Below are 16124 nucleotides of genomic sequence, written 5' to 3' on the forward strand. Positions count from 1 at the left end.
ATGGCTACACGGACTATTTGCATTATTATACAACTTTTTTTTAAACGTATCTATTTTTTACTTAACACTTTTTTTTATTAAAACTGCATTGTTGGTTAAGGGCTTGTAAGTAAGCATGTCACTGTAAGGTCTACACCTGTTGTATTCGGCACGTGGCAAATAAAATTATTTGATATATGTAGCCAATAAATAAACAAGTGCCATTTAAGATGAATTTACTAAAACCATAATATCAACTGGTTATATTATATCGTGGAACACAATCTTCAAAGGCAGTAACCTCAGCAGTCGCACTTGCTTGTAGAAGCCTTATATTAGGAATCAAAAGGACTACGTAATGGTAACTTAGGTAATTAAATATAATCTGAAATCAAATTGTCCCATACATATTCAGTCAATAAAAACAAGTACCATTTGAGAATAATTAATTGAAACCGTAATGAACTGTGTTATCTGCTTGGCTCTGGCAGGGTCACGGCAGTGCTTTGCAGTGGCAAAAGATGTGATGCGAGATTTCTGCTGCTTGTCCCCCTCAGAACGTTTCTTTGTGCTTGATAAGTATTTGACTTCTTATGGAACTAGCTGATCTGTGATAGGAGAGCTTGATATTGCATAGTTTGCATTGCACATGGGTTTCATCAGTTTGATCAAAATACCTTTCTTCCAAACCTCACTGCGTTTGGCCACCACGCTGCTAGTGCCCACTTCCCACTATGCGCCTGAAACAGACCCTCCATAGCCAATCAGAAGCACTTGACATAAAATATTTGTCATTTACAATATCACGTGCACAAGTAAGGTGAAATGCCTTTCTTACAAGCTCTAAATCCAACAATGCAGTAATTAATATCAATGTAGTTCTAAAAATAACAAGGTAGAACAAAAACACAATAAATAAAATAAGAAATTATTACACGAGAAGTAAGTAAGCTATATACAGGGACAGTTCCAGGGTCAGAAGATATATACAGGGTCAGTTCCAAAACCATATTTACAATGTGCAGGAATACTGGAATGATAGAGGTATATACAGTGGGGGGGAAAAGTATTTAGTCAGCCACCAATTGTGAAAGTTGTCCCACTTAAAAAGATGAGAGAGGCCTGTAATTTTCATCATAGGTACACGTCAACTATGACAGACAAATTGAGAAAATAAAATCCAGAAAATCACATTTTAGGATTTTTAATGAATTTATTTGCAAATTATGGTGGAAAATAAGTATTTGGTCACCTACAAACAAGATTTCTGGCTCTCACAGACCTGTAACAACTTCTTTAAGAGGCTCCTCTGTCCTCCACTCGTTACCTGTATTAATGGCACCTGTTTGAACTTGTTATCAGTATAAAAGACACCTGTCCACAACCTCAAACAGTCACACTCCAAACTCCACTATGGCCAAGACCAAAGAGCTGTCAAAGGACACCAGAAACAAAATTGTAGACCTGCACCAGGCTGGGAAGACTGAACCTGCAATAGGTAAGCAGCTTGGTTTGAAGAAATCAACTGTGGGATCAATTATTAGGAAATGGAAGACATACAAGACCACTGATAATCTCCCTCGATCTGGGGCTCCACGCAAGATCTCACCCCGTGGGGTCAAAATGATCACAAGAACGGTGAGCAAAAATCCCAGAACCACACGGGGGGACCTAGTGAATGACCTGCAGAGAGCTGGGACCAAAGTAACAAAGCCTACCATCAGTAACACACTACGCCGCCAGGGACTCAAATCCTGCAGTGCCAGACGTGTCCCCCTGCTTAAGCCAGTACATGTCCAGGCCCGTCTGAAGTTTGCTAGAGTGCATTTGGATGATCCAGAAGAGGATTGGGAGAATGTCATACGGTCAGATGAAACCAAAATATAACTTTTTGGTAAAAACTCAACTCGTCGTGTTTGGAGGACAAAGAATGCTGAGTTGCATCCATAGAACACCATACCTACTGTGTAGCATGGGGGTGGAAACATCATGCTTTGGGGCTGTTTTTCTGCAAAGGGACCAGGACGACTGATCCGTGTAAAGGAAAGAATGAATGGGGCCATGTATCGTGACATTTTGAGTGAAAACCTCCTTCCAGGGCATTGAAGATGAAACGTGGCTGGGTCTTTCAGCATGACAATGATCCCAAACACACCGCCCGGGCAACGAAGGAGTGGCTTCGTAAGAAGCATTTCAAGGTCCTGGAGTGGCCTAGCCAGTCTCCAGATCTCAACCCCATAGAAAATCTTTGGAGGGAGTTGAAAGTCCGTGTTGCCCAGCGACAGCCCCAAAACATCACTGCTCTAGAGGAGATCTGCATGGAGGAATGGGCCAAAATACCAGCAAGTGTGTGAAAACCTTGTGAAGACTTACAGAAAACATTTGACCTGTGTCATTGCCAACAAAGGGTATATAACAAAGTATTGAGAAACTTTTGTTATTGACCAAATACTTATTTTCCACCATAATTTGCAAATTAATTCATAAAAAGTGATTTTCTGGATTTTTTTCCCTCATTTTGTCTGTCATAGTTGACGTGTACCTATGATGAAAATTACAGGCCTCTCATCTTTTTAAGTGGGAGAACTTGCACAATTGGTGGCTGACTAAATACTTTTTTCCCCCACTGTATGTATAGGGGTAAGGTGACTAGGCATCAGGGTGTATGATAAATAAAGTGTAGCAGTAGCGTAAATGAAGATTATACGTGAGTGTCTGTGCAAAGTCAGTATAAATGTGTGTGCATATTATGTGTGTGTTGGAGTGTTAGTGTGTGGGAATGTGTATTGGGTAGAGCAAGAGTTATGAAATAAATCGGACAAATAGTATTACAGTATTTAAAGAAAAATATGATCTCTGGTTAAAGATTGAGTTTTGACATCCGTTCGAGTACTCATGCTCATCCCTACCTTTAGGCTACCAGGTACATGCACCACAACTACTGACCAGAAAGGTCTCTGAACACAGATCCCAAGTAACTCCCTATTAGCTAGGTCTTCCTCTTATCATTCCCTACTCGGTTTCATCACCCTAAATATCCCCAATCAGCTCCTAACTATCACATGATGGATTAATCTCCAATAGTATTCTGTTGGTAGAACTGCCATCATCCTGTATCCCTAACCCTATAGACCTTGTTACCACATCTGAAATACAAAAGGGGGAACCCTGTGGTGGGACAGCGCAAAGAACAGATTCTAACTGGATTGAGCCACCCCCCTCCACCCATGATGCCCCTCTCCCGGGTCTCACGACTCACCTGTCCCCCCACCAGCTGCAGCAGGGCTGTGTTGACAGGCAGCTGCTCGATGTCGGTGGCGATGGCCGTCTGGTCGAAGGGGCAGGCCTTGCGGTGCAGCTTGTTCAGGCACATCTTGCAGACTGTGTGACCACAGCCCAGCGAGATGGGCCGCCGCACCGTCTCCTCGAACGTCTGAGTGCAGATGGGACACAGCAGGAACTCTGTCCATTGTGGAGCTTGCACGGGCATGGCTGGGCAGTGTGTGTAGGGGTTGGGTGTGTGCAAGTGTTTTTTTAACAAAGAAAAAAAATATTGGAAGATTCCACTGGAATCAAGATTTTTCTTCCGAACTCAATTGTTCTTCAAATGTCACACATCGTGGATGCGTGTCAAGTTACAAATCCTGAAAGAGAAGGAAAACAATCACAGCGGGTTAAAAGCAATGATTTATATATACACTAAATGACTGACAGGTGGCGTTGTGTTGAAGTCACCATGTCTCCATCTTGGCACTCCCCCAGCATTGTAAAAAATATTTTGGAAGCTATATAAATGCATTTATTATTCATGTCTCAAATCAAATGTTATTTGCCAATGCGCCAAATACAACAGGTGTAGACATTACAGTGAAATGCTTACTTACAAGACCTTAACCAACAATGCAAAGTAAAACCAATAAAATAAAAGCAAATAACTAAAGAGCAGCAGTAAAATAAAATAACAGTAGAGAGGCTATATACAGGGGGGTACCGGTAGAGAGTCAATGTGCTGGGGCACCGGCTAGTCGAGGTAATATGTACATGTGGGTAGAGTTAAAGTGACTATGCATAAATAATAAACAGAGTAGCAGCAGAGTAAAAAAGGGGGACGGGGTGGTGGGGCAGTGAAAATTTTCCGGGTAGCCATGATTAGCTGTCCAGGAGTCTTATGGCTTATGGTAGAAGCGGTTGAGAAGCCTTTTGGACCTAGACTTGGCGCTCCGGTACCGATTGCCGTTCAGTAGCAGAGAGAACAGCCAGGGTGACTGGAGTCTTTGACAATTTTGAGGGCCTTCCTCTGACACCACCTGGTATAGAGGTCCTGGATGGCAGGAAGCTTGGCCCCAGTGATGTACTGGGCCGTACACATTACCATTTGCTCAGTCCTCTTTTTTTCCCTGTAGTCCACAATCATCTCCTTTGTCTTGATCACGTTGAGGGAGAGGTTGTTATCCTGGCACCACACGGCCAGGTCTCTGACCTCCTCCCTATAGGCTGTCTCATCGTTGTCGGTGTTCAGGCCTACCACTGTTGTGTCGTCGGCAAACTTAATGATGGTGTTGGAGTCGTGTCTGGCCATGCAGTCATGGGTGAACAGGGAGTACAGGAGGGGACTGAGCACGCACCCCTGAGGGGCCCCCGTGTTGAGGATCAGCGTGGCAGATGTGTTGTTACCTACCCTTACCACCTGGGGGCAGCCCATCAGGAAGTCCAGGATCCAGTTGCAGAGGGAGGTGTTTAGTCCCAGGATCCTTAGCTTAGTGATGAGCTGAGGGCACTATGGTGTTGAACGCTGAGCTGTAGTCAATGAATAGCATTCTCACGTACAGTTGAAGTCGGAAGTTTACATACACCTTAGCCAAATACATTTAAATAAATGTTTTCACAATTCCTGACATTTAATCCTAGTAAAAATTCCCTGTCTTAGGTCAGTTAGGATCACCACTTTATTTTAAGAATGTGAAATGTCAGAATAATAGTAGAGAGAATTATTTCTTTCAGCTTTTATTTTAAGAATGTGAAATGTCAGAATAATAGTAGAGAGAATTATTTCTTTCAGCTTTTATTTCTTTCATCACATTCCCAGTGGGTCAAAAGTTTACATACACTCAATTAGTATTTGGTAGCATTGCCTTTAAATTGTTTAACTTGGGTCAAATGTTTCGGGTAGCCTTCCACAAGATTCCCACAATAAGTTGGGTGAATTTTGGCCCATTCCTCCTGACAGAGCTGGTGTAACTGAGTCAGGTTTGTAGGCCTCCTAGCTCGCACACACTTTTTCAGTTCTGCCCACACATTTTCTATAGGTTTGAGGTCAGGGCTTTGTGATGGCCACTCCAATACCTTGACTTTGTTGTCCTTAAGCCATTTTGCAACAACTTTGGAAGTATGCTTGGGGGTCATTGTTCATTTGGAAGACCCATTTGCGACCAAGCTTTAACTTCCTGACTGATGTCTTGAGATGTTGCTTCAATATATCCACAGTTTTCCTTCCTCATGATGCCATCTATTTTGTGAAGTGCACCAGTCCCTCCTGCAGCAAAGCACCCCCACAGCATGATGCTGCCACCCCCGTGCTTCACGGTTGGGATGGTGTTCTTCGGCTTGCAAGCTTGCCACCTTTTTCCTCCAAACATAACGATGGTCATTATGGCCAAACAGTTCTATTTTTGTTTCATCAGACCAGAGGACATTTCTCCAAAAAGTACAATCTTTGTCCCCATGTGCAGTTGCAAACCGTACTCTGGCTTTTTTATGGCAGTTTTGGAGCAGTGGCTTCTTCCTTGCTAAGCGGCCTTTCAGGTTATGTCGATATAGGACTTGTTTTACTGTGGATATAGATACTTTTGTAACTGTTTCCCCCAGCATCTTCACAAGGTCCTTTGCTGTTGTTCTGGGATTGATTTGCACTTTTCGCACCAAAGTACGTTCATCTCTAGGAGACAGAATGTGTCTCCTTCCTGAGCGGTATGATGGCTGCGTGGTCCCATGGTGTTTATACTTGCGTACTATTGTTTGTACAGATGAACGTGGTACCTTCAGGTGTTTGGAAATTGCTCCCAAGGATGAATCAGACTTGTGGAGGTCTACAAATGTTTTTTGAGGTCTTGGCTGATTTCTTTTGATTTTCCCATGATGTCAAGCAAAGAGGCACTGAGTTTGAAGGTAGGCCTTGAAATACATCCACAGGTACACCTCCAATTGACTCAAATTATGTCAATTATCCTATCAGAAGCTTCTAAAGCCATGACATCATTTTCTGGAATTTTCCAAGCTGTTTAAAGGCACAGTCAACTTAGCGTATGTAAACATCTGACCCACTGGAATTGTGATAGTGAATTATAAGTGAAATAATATGTCTGTAAACAATTGTTGGAAAAATTACTTGTGTCATTCACAAAGTAGATGTCCTAACCGACTTGCCAAAACTATAGTTTGTCAACAAGAAATTTGTGGAGTGGTTAAAAATGGAGTTTTAATGACACCAACCTAAGTGTATGTAAACTTCCGACTTCAACTGTAGGTGTTCCTCTTGTCCAGGTGGGAAAGGGCAGTGTGGAGTGCAATAGAGATTGCATCATCTGTGGATCTGTTGGGGCAGTATGCAAATTGGAGTGGGTCTAGGGTTTCTGGGATAATGGTGTTGATGTGAGCCATGACCAGCCTTTCAAAGCACTTCATGGCTACAGATGTGAGTGCTACGGGTCAGTAGTCATTTAGGCAGGCTATCTTAGTGTCCTTGGGCACGGGGACTATGGTGGTCTGTTTGAAACATGTTGGTATTACAGACTCAGTAAAGGGATATGTTGAAAATGTCAGTGAAGACACTTGCCAGTTGGTCAGCACATGCTCGGAGTACACGTCCTGGTAATGTGTCTGGCCCTGCGGCCTTGTGAATGTTGACCTGCTTAAAAGTTTTACTCACATCGGCTACGGAGAGCGTGATCACATAGTCATTCGGAACAGCTGGTGCTCTCATGCATGCTTCAGTGTTGCTTGCCTCAAAGCGAGCATAGAAGTGATTTAGCTCGTCTGGTAGGCTTGTGTCACTGGGCAGCTCGCGGCTGTGCTTCCCTTTGTAGTCTGTAATAGTTTTCAAGCCCTGCCACATCCGACGAGCGTCAGAGCCGGTGTATTACGATTCAGTCTTAGTCCTGTATTGACTATTTGCCTGTTTGATGGTTTGTCGGAGGAATAGCGGGATTTCTTATACGCGTCCGGGTTAGAGTCCCGCTCCTTGAAAGCGGCAGCTCTACCCTTTAGCTCAGTGCGGATGTTGCCTGTAATCCATGGCTTCTGGTTGGGGTATGTACGTACGGTCACAGTGGGGCAACGTCATCGATGCACTTATTGATGAAGCCAGTGACTGATGTGGTGTACTCCTCAATGCTATCTGAAGAATCCCAGAACATATTCCAGTCTGTGCTAGCAAAACAGTTCTGTAGACATCTGTGTCATCTGACCACTTTTTTATTAACCGAGTCACTGGTGCTTCCTGCTTTAGTTTTTGCTTATAAGCAGGAATCAGGAGGATATAGTTATGGTCATATTTGCCAAATGGAGGGCGAGTTAGAGGGCTGTAAAACGGCAGCCATCTTCTCCGGCGCCATTATCTACATTTGTTTTTGCCACATTTATTATATTACAGACACCTTAATGAATACTTGATATGTGAACTAAACATAAAAATACAAAATGAAAACATTTGAGGCTGCTAATGTTACTGTCCCCACTACAACAAAAAATACTTAAATACATGTCATTTTCTCCTTTAAACATTTAATTGAAATACTGTAGAATTCCATTAATTCCTATGGAGGACCGCTCCTACTGGGGGAGTGCCAATATGGCCGACCGGTGGCTTCACAGCCTATCCATTGCCAATACATAGCATCAGCAATCCTGGGTTTATAGAGGGAAATGGTAATGGCGTCTTTTTGTAGGCACTAATGCCGCCATAGTTCGTTGGACAAAGCCTATGAGGAAAATGAATGCCGTTTTTGGATAAACGCCGAAAATAAGGTATGTGGTAAACACATGCTTAGGAGATCTTTAAAACGTTTGAATCTATGAGAATCTTTATCAGCTAACGTCACTTGTGAATTTTGAAGAATATGTTTTAAGAAAAAACACAAAGCCTTCATAATTCATAAAGGTCATGACTGCTATTATGTCATAGAACAAAACGTATAAGATCTCGTAAACCTGTGTTAACCTCAGACCTTATTTTCGGCGTTTAGTCCAAATCCCTATTATTTTCCCCCATAGGGATGGTTAAACGAACCAGTGGTAACTCATTTCCGGATTTTAGGACTACAAACTGGCGAACTCTATATACATCATTGGTTAAACGTCTGTGGATTATTTTGTGTTGACAGTGACTCTTGCACAATGTAACATTAGCTGAGCCAATTACCTTCATACAACAGATGACTCAACCCAACATTGTTTACATTTATGGCTGGCAACAAATTGCATAGCTACACTCCTCAAAACATAAACAGCCCAGTTACAGGAGCTGACAAAGTGGATCTAGTTTCTCTTCTTGGCACAGGTCAAGCAATAATTATGTTACATTTAACTAACTAACGTTAGCTACAACAAAATAACGTTGGACAAATCCATTGGCCAGTGTCATGTTAGCCAACTAACGACACTTAGCTGACAGAGAAACGTTAACGTCTAGCTAACTATACTATAATATATACTTTCATTAAAATAATACCAGCACAATATGATTAACTTAAACGAACACGCCTACAGAATGTATTATAGTTAGCTGCACCAAGCAAGTCAGTTCAATACCGCCGCCATACAAATTCAAAATGGCTAGCTAAAAAGACAATTCACCACCGGCAAGCTGAATAGTTAGTTAGTAACGTTAGCATGATTACCATCCAGTGTCGTCTTTAGTTAACCAACCAACTACCTGATTAAACCTGTTCTAGCTGGTTCAATCATGTTCATAGCGTCAGAAAAGTCAGCCTTCAGATACATAATAAATGGCTGGCAACCCAGACGGCCAAATAACAGATCAAAACAACTGACGTTGTTAGCCTACTATGGCCTGTCTAGCTAGTGGACAAAGACGAAGAGGCGACGTAGCTAGCTACTAGCTACTTATGCTGCTTGAACTAACGTAGCTAGTTAGCCAATTTATGCTGCGCAGAATTAGCTAACTAACAATTTGATCCTGCAAGATATAACTACAGATTCTATATATATTATATATTTACACACACATGCGTTTTATTTCAAATACCAATTAGTTAAACACGCAACACGTCTCGCTAGGTATATGGCAAGTCGCTAAATAGTTAGGTGTTAAATTCGAGCGACAAGCAGCTAAAGTTAGCTAACTGGCTACTATATATGGTAAACGTTAGAAATTAGCGTTAGACGCTTTCATGACTGACAAAAACGCATGAAACGAATTTAGTTGAAGCTTGGTAGGTAGCTGTTAGCAAACTAGCTAGCTACGTTAACGTTACAAGTAAAACAAATAACTAACTACACGGGAAATCGTACTAACTAGATAACCAATCAGCTACTACTAGCTAGATAACGTAAAACCATTTCATGTAGTAATAATAGCTAAAACGATGTAGTTAATTAACGTTAGCGGCTAGCTAGATTTACCACTACCGCTTCACTATTTTAGACGTCTAGTTGACTGAATATCAAAGATTTAGCTAACTATCATTATGTGGCAATCACATTACTAAACCAGGTTGCAGAATGTTGTTGGCAAATAAATTGCGGTTAGCCACTTAACATACTGCTACGTACTTAGCTAGCTCTCAGTTATGCCAGCTGGCTAGGCTAGCTCAGAGACTAGGCGTCGTTAACTAACATGTATTGTTTACTGTTCATAACATTTTAGCGTTAACATGCACAAATTACTCACTCATTCCAGAATACTTTTATCTGTCTTTAGGAAAATCTTGTGTTATTTTATCGGTCGCCATGTCGACTATGCAGCTTGGCTGCTGCCGAAGTTTGAGGGTGTCAACTGAGTGTCTGGCTTGTTAGCTAACATTGGAGTTGAGCGAGAGTACCCTCTGTTGGTGAGAGAATGCCAGTGCACAGCAAAAAGTTCGGCCAGCATCTGTCACGTCTAGTGGATATGGCCAGAGAGGCCCATCTCCGCGGAAAATCAGTGTCCCTCAAAGCAGGTGGCGTTTTTCGCCCACCAAGCAAGGATTTTTTGTATGGAGATCAATTAGTGTCGAATTTGGTCAACAAAAAAATGAATGGCTTATTTGCTACATGAGGTTTATTTGATTTAATATACGTTTCTTAATGCTGAGGTTGTTAGGAGTCTACTGATATAAGTAGTAGGACACGTGACATCCCCGCAACTTTGAGAAAAACATATTTATATCAGAGTTGTCACGACATGGCTATGCATATTCATGATTGACTAGTAGCATAGCATCTCTCCCTCTCTCTCCATTGAATACAGGCGGTTGACGTCAACAATCCTCATCGAATATTCAAATAGATAATGGAAGTTGTTGTCCACAAACGGCACCGCAGGCTGTCTAGCTCCCGCCTATCCTTTCTTTGGATTGGTGGATGCATCTAATTATTTTATTGTTAGGGCGGAGAGACAAGTATCTTGTCAGTATATCCATAATCTTTGATATGGCAAGCCACATTTCCCCATCATCAATCAGGCGCACAGCTAGATGACTAAACATCACTCCACGGGGAACGAAGTTTATGAGTGGAGTTTAGTCCACTTCATTAAAGCCGTTAGATGCACATAGCGCTTTATTACGGGCGACAATTTTAGTACTCATTACTGCATTCTCTACCAGAAAGTTGGTTGTCCCTCTTTGATTTCACGTAGGGTGATACATTGCTATGTTTTCATTTATAAATCCCTTTACAAAAAGTATCACTGTACCTAACGTCTTTACTAAACTTTAGACATACGAGTTTCCACACCCGGTCTCAGGGATGGTTAACTCTTGAAATTCCTTTGGTCTCTACAGAGTTAGGTAAATCAGCTTTTAGTTTTCTTGCACCTTATGTGTTGAACAATTTTCTAAATGTTCTTACATTTGATGTTTTGATGCCTCTAGGGCAATTCAGAAGGCAGATTGAGGACCTTATTATATTTTAGTCATTTAGCAGACGCTCTTATCCAGAGCGACTTACAGTTAGTGAGTGCATACATTATTTAAAAAAAATTCATACTGGTCCCCCGTGGGAAACGAACCCACAACCCTGGCGTTGAAAACGCCATGCTCTACCAGCTGAGCTACATATTACTGCTGAATGTTTTGGTTTTTTATGACCATGTTTTTCTTTCTACTTGCGTTTTGTATTTATATTGATGTGTGTATTTTATGTAATTTATGTAATTCAGGGCTCATCTGTAAAAGATATCTTGGTCTCAGTATGACTCCCTGATAAAATAAAGGTTAAAAAACCTTTAATGACAACATTCAATTTTGTTTGCAAGCTTGGATAGCATACTAAAAAACGTGATGACAGCCTATAATAGGCTATAATGTTTGGTGAGGTCCCACCAAAGATGATCCTACGCAGGTTTTTAAGTGTGATTGCCCACACAGAGGCTGCAGTGTTTGTGTGGTGTGTAGCCTATTGCATCCACTTACGCAACAGAAAGCTTCAGTCAGCCAGGGTGAAATTAAAGAACGTATTTTGTATTTCCATTTTTGTCTAATCCGTCTGATTTCTGAAGGGATTAAATGGACCAATCATGAATATTGAGACCGCCTGTTCGCTCAGTGCTTGTGCACTCAGTCTAAACAACCCGTCAGACCATAGCAGTGCAGAATAAACGGAGTGAAACACAGGGGAAAGTTACTTTAATTTATTTATATGACAAATGTTTGCCTCAGTCGGGTCAGAGGATGGGCTCAAGACTGTGACACAGAGCGCAGGTTTTTGTGGATTGTTATGTCCTCGCAAATTTGAGTCGGTGTGGCACCTGAGTTTCTTCAAGGGTGGTGGATTGCATCTGTTCAAGTAGGTAATTGACCTTGTTCAAATATTTGAAATTATTTTGTGATAGTGTATTTTTATCCTCTTTGGTACACTTGAAACTCAATGTCAGGGGAATTATTTCAATTGCAAATAGGTCATTCATTCATGTGTGATATCCTACTGTTGGATGCTTAGTAGATAATTGTTGTCCTTATACTATTTATTTTTATTAACACAACTGGACAAATCCAGTGCCTAATCATATTCTGCAACTGATCATAAAGTACAAGTAATGAACTTTTTTATATTTTAATGTCTTCATCCAATGTCTTTTATGACAACAACACTTTTTTAAATGGTCAGTACAATGCCAGCTATCACACATATGTTTCTTATGCACTGGTGGCTTATTTCCATTCTAAAGGATTATCCATTATCCTATGCAGTAATCATTTGATAAAGGGTAGACATTGAATTGAATCCACTACTTTAGATATCCTAGTTCTAGTAAGTCTATTTTACCAGCTGCCTACAACAATTAGTTCATTAGGTTCCAATCAAACTTGTCTTTTTTGCCTTGCCAGCCAATGGAGGAGGAAAAGGTCCAAATCACACAACTATCGCCTCCTGCCAGCTCTTCGCATCGGACAAGAGCCTTTGATGACCAGGGCCACCTCCTGAGCCTTGTTCCCGAGCCTGGCACACTCTCTCCCTCCTCTCCCTTACCTTCCCCCTCCTCCCCCTCTCCTCCAGGCTCTGCCGTCCATGCCCTGCAGTCCAAGGTGAAGGCTCTCTCCCAGAGATCCGGCGGGAGAGAGAGAAAGAGGGATTGGGAGGACAAGAGGGCCTTAGAGCTCCAGGCAGGGGGGCCTGTCTCGTCCCAGGCCCGGCCCAGGCAGAAGGCCCGCAGCAGGGTGGAGGTGCCACAGCCTGTGCCCTTCCAGTGCTTTGACCAAAGGAGGAGGTCCAGCAGTAGTGAAGATGATGTGGAGGAGGAGGTGGTGGCCAGGGTACAGCTCCACACCGACCTGACTGAACCACAGAGGGAGCAGGAGAGCTGGGGTGCCATGGGGAAGGGGACAGAGAAGGGGGAGAGGGAAGGCCTGGCTGGAAGTGTGCCGGGGCAGCCTCATGGGTTTGGGGAGGGGGCCAGCTTGGAGAGCTTGGACAACATCCAGTCGGACAGCACCGGCGGAAACAAGGAGGACCCCCCTCCTTCTCCAAAACCTGCTCCTTCATTCTCCTCTACCTCTTCTTCTTCCTCGTCTCCCTCCTCTCACAGACACTGGGCGCCCCCTAAAGGCTTCTGGAGGGTGGCACGCCCAGAGACTCCATTTCTGAACGGAGTGGGCACTCAGACTACGATGCCCATAGCCTCGTCATTTGTATCTCTGAAGGACGAACCCCCTGCTAATGCCACCCTGTCAGGGTTTCAGAGGAAGTCGAGACTGGCTTCTGTGGATTCTGTAGTAGAGGACAAGGACGAGAACAAGGGCTGTTGGGACATGCTGCGTTCAGACAGCCTGGACTGCTACCTGGAGAGGTGTGATAAGAGGGAAGTGAAGGAGAGGACGGACTGCGTGGGGGGGCTGTGGAGGGCGGAGAGCTGGGAGAGCGTGTGCTCGCAGGAAGGGACGCTTTCGCTGTGGGAGACCGTGGAGGCCAACCAGAGAGCCAGAGGGCGGTCGGTGAACAGACGAAGGAACGCCAACAGAGAGGAGGAGAAAGGCAGTGTGGACATCCCGTACCTCTGTGTCGACCAGATAGACAAGAGAGATGGTATGATTATGAAGTTCCAGTGAAGTTAAAAAATGTTGGTACAGCTTGTTGTATGACAAGTCTGGGTGCTTGGAGAAGTTAACTGAAAAAGATCGATACAAAATTCCCCTTGCTGACCTCTCATGGTTGAAGAACATCCATCAAGAGTGTGGGAGGTACATAAATAGGTCCTGCTTTGGAACACAAATCACTTGCTCAATAATAATATGGTTGGGGAGGAGGGCTTAGTTGCACCTTTTTAGATGCACTTCCTTTTCAAGTGAATGTCAATTGTTTTGTAAGCAAACCAGGCATCGTTGATTAAGTAAATCCATTCATTATAAAGTGTGCTTACAACTGTTCATTCTGGGGACCAGTCTCGGATCATGTGTCAGATGATCAGAGCTCTATGGGTTCTATTGCCTGTGAGTACCTCCCACCATCAGGAGCACTTAGAGGAACAGATGTGTTGGTGTTGTGTAGCTATTATTAGCACTCTGTGGAGGGGTGAGTCTGTTTATGTCCTTTGCATGTTTGATTGTGTCTGCACATTTGTGCGTTTGTTTGTTTGTGTGTGCGTGTGTGATTGTGAGGGGGGGGGTGAAAATTGAACCACAGTGCACTGAGTGCATGGCATGATCAGATGGCAATGTTTTAATACCGATCTGTTCCTGTCGTTATGGTGTTATGTAAGGCTTATCTGACAGGCATTAGGATCAGAGACAAGCTTGGGGACGGTCCATGGGCCTGATGTGATGTGTGGCTTACGACAACCTTTATGGTTGAGTAAAGCCCTTCGCAGTTTAGTACCTGCATAAATGCTTTAACAATGCACTTCTGCTGCTATATTTGCATTAGAGCTAAATTGTGAACAACATATCTCAAATAAAATGTATTTGAAGCATCTTCACCCTAAACGTCAACCATGTGAATTGAAATTGGCTTTGTATAACAATGTAATAGCATTGTGTAATACTAAGCTTGTTGAGTTGAACTGTTCCTTTGGATTTGTTGCAACTGATGTGTGAGGCGCCATTTGCATGGCATGGAATTAGGTTTGGAAAGCTTTATTTTCATGGTGAAATTTCTGTTTTGTTTTCAGTGTCTCTAGACGCATCTGCCTTCTGGGACCATGAGTGGGATTCAACCATTCCACAACAAGAGCTGCTTGAACTGCCTGGGTAAGGAATATCACACTAGTGTCTGTCTGCATAGAAAAGAGGGGTGGTGTGTGTGCAAAGATAGATGGGGGTTCAACTACCTTTTGGGGGATAGTTTTGCCCCCTATATATTATTTGTTTTGGGCCCCCCACTTTTTAAATGGTATCTACACCAAAAATAACATTTTGTCCCAACTAGCATCATGCACACCTGAACATTGCATTGCCACGAGGGACATGGCTGAAGCGTAAATCCTTTTTAATGAAGCAATGAAAGCAGGCTTGCCAATGCTGGAAAACCATGTCAAAAATAATTTTTGTCAGAGCTACAGATTAAAACATAAGCTACGTAAAGATGCTAAGAAAGCATATGACATCAGATCACACCTCTCCCATGAGAGGAAGTAGTGGATAAATACGAACATTACAAAGCTAAGCTACAGACACAACATCTTCCTCCATCTTCCTTAAATACAGGAGTGGATGAGTATGCAGATGACAGGGATAAGCCATGGGCGTGTCATGCTCTCCTGGCCACTAAAGCAGATAGAGCAGAGGATCAAGTGGAATACAATGGATAAAGTACAATACAGGGGCTAAGCTAAGCTATTGGGCGTATGATGCTCCTTTCCTATTGCTCGCCACCATGCTCCAGTCCAATCTGATATTATATAAGAAGGCTTAACATAGAAGACTCGGGCGTTCATAGCTCCATTCTCTATAAGTCTATCCGTAGGGCATATGATATTCTCTGGATATGTAACTGTGCAGGATCAGCTCGGTTCAACTGAAGGCCCCAGATGTGTGGTGCAGGCAAATGAGTCAAGAAAAAAATACATTTCAAATGATTTCAGGGCTACACAAAATGTGGAATTTGACCTTAGTGATTACTGTAGGCCTGAAAAATGAATATGAACCTCATCAATCACATCAGCAATATGCTAATAGATCTTTAATTCAGCAAGCCATGAATATTACAGCAATATTGGACCACTGTCTTGTTGCCCCCCACCTCCACCCCCCTCCTTTTACCCCCTCCAGTAATTTCAATAATGTGGGTTCGGATCTCACTGCTGTCATCAATTGTGGAAGGCGAGGATTTAGTAAAGGGTAGGGCAACTTCTTTCTTCAATGGTGATGTAACAATATCATAGAGGTAGATAGACGGCGCACTTGGACCAAAAGCCTGCTTTAGCATGGGCAGCGCCATTGAGGACTTTCACCATTTCGAAGTAGTCAACTAGGTGGAACTTGTTATGGGTTAAG

The 16124-nt window shown here is 42.8% G+C and overlaps 1 protein-coding gene across 1 annotated transcript in view; it reads right to left on the reverse strand.

Annotated features, from left to right (window-relative positions):
• Positions 1-9960, reverse strand: part of LOC311098752 (roquin-1-like) — a 38801-nt gene extending 28841 nt beyond the window's left edge. The window contains exons 1-2 of the mRNA XM_084139303.1: positions 9887-9960; positions 3239-3623 (exon numbers count right to left, since the gene is read on the reverse strand). Of these exons, the coding sequence (XP_083995429.1) occupies positions 3239-3469 (231 nt within the window). The 5' untranslated portion in view covers positions 3470-3623; positions 9887-9960. The remainder of the gene's footprint in view (positions 1-3238; positions 3624-9886) is intronic.
• Between the last annotated feature and the right edge of the window lie 6164 nt (positions 9961-16124).

The sequence above is a fragment of the Coregonus lavaretus genome, assembly GCF_964263955.1.
Source record: "Coregonus lavaretus genome assembly, chromosome: 23".
Lineage (NCBI taxonomy): Eukaryota > Metazoa > Chordata > Actinopteri > Salmoniformes > Salmonidae > Coregonus > Coregonus lavaretus.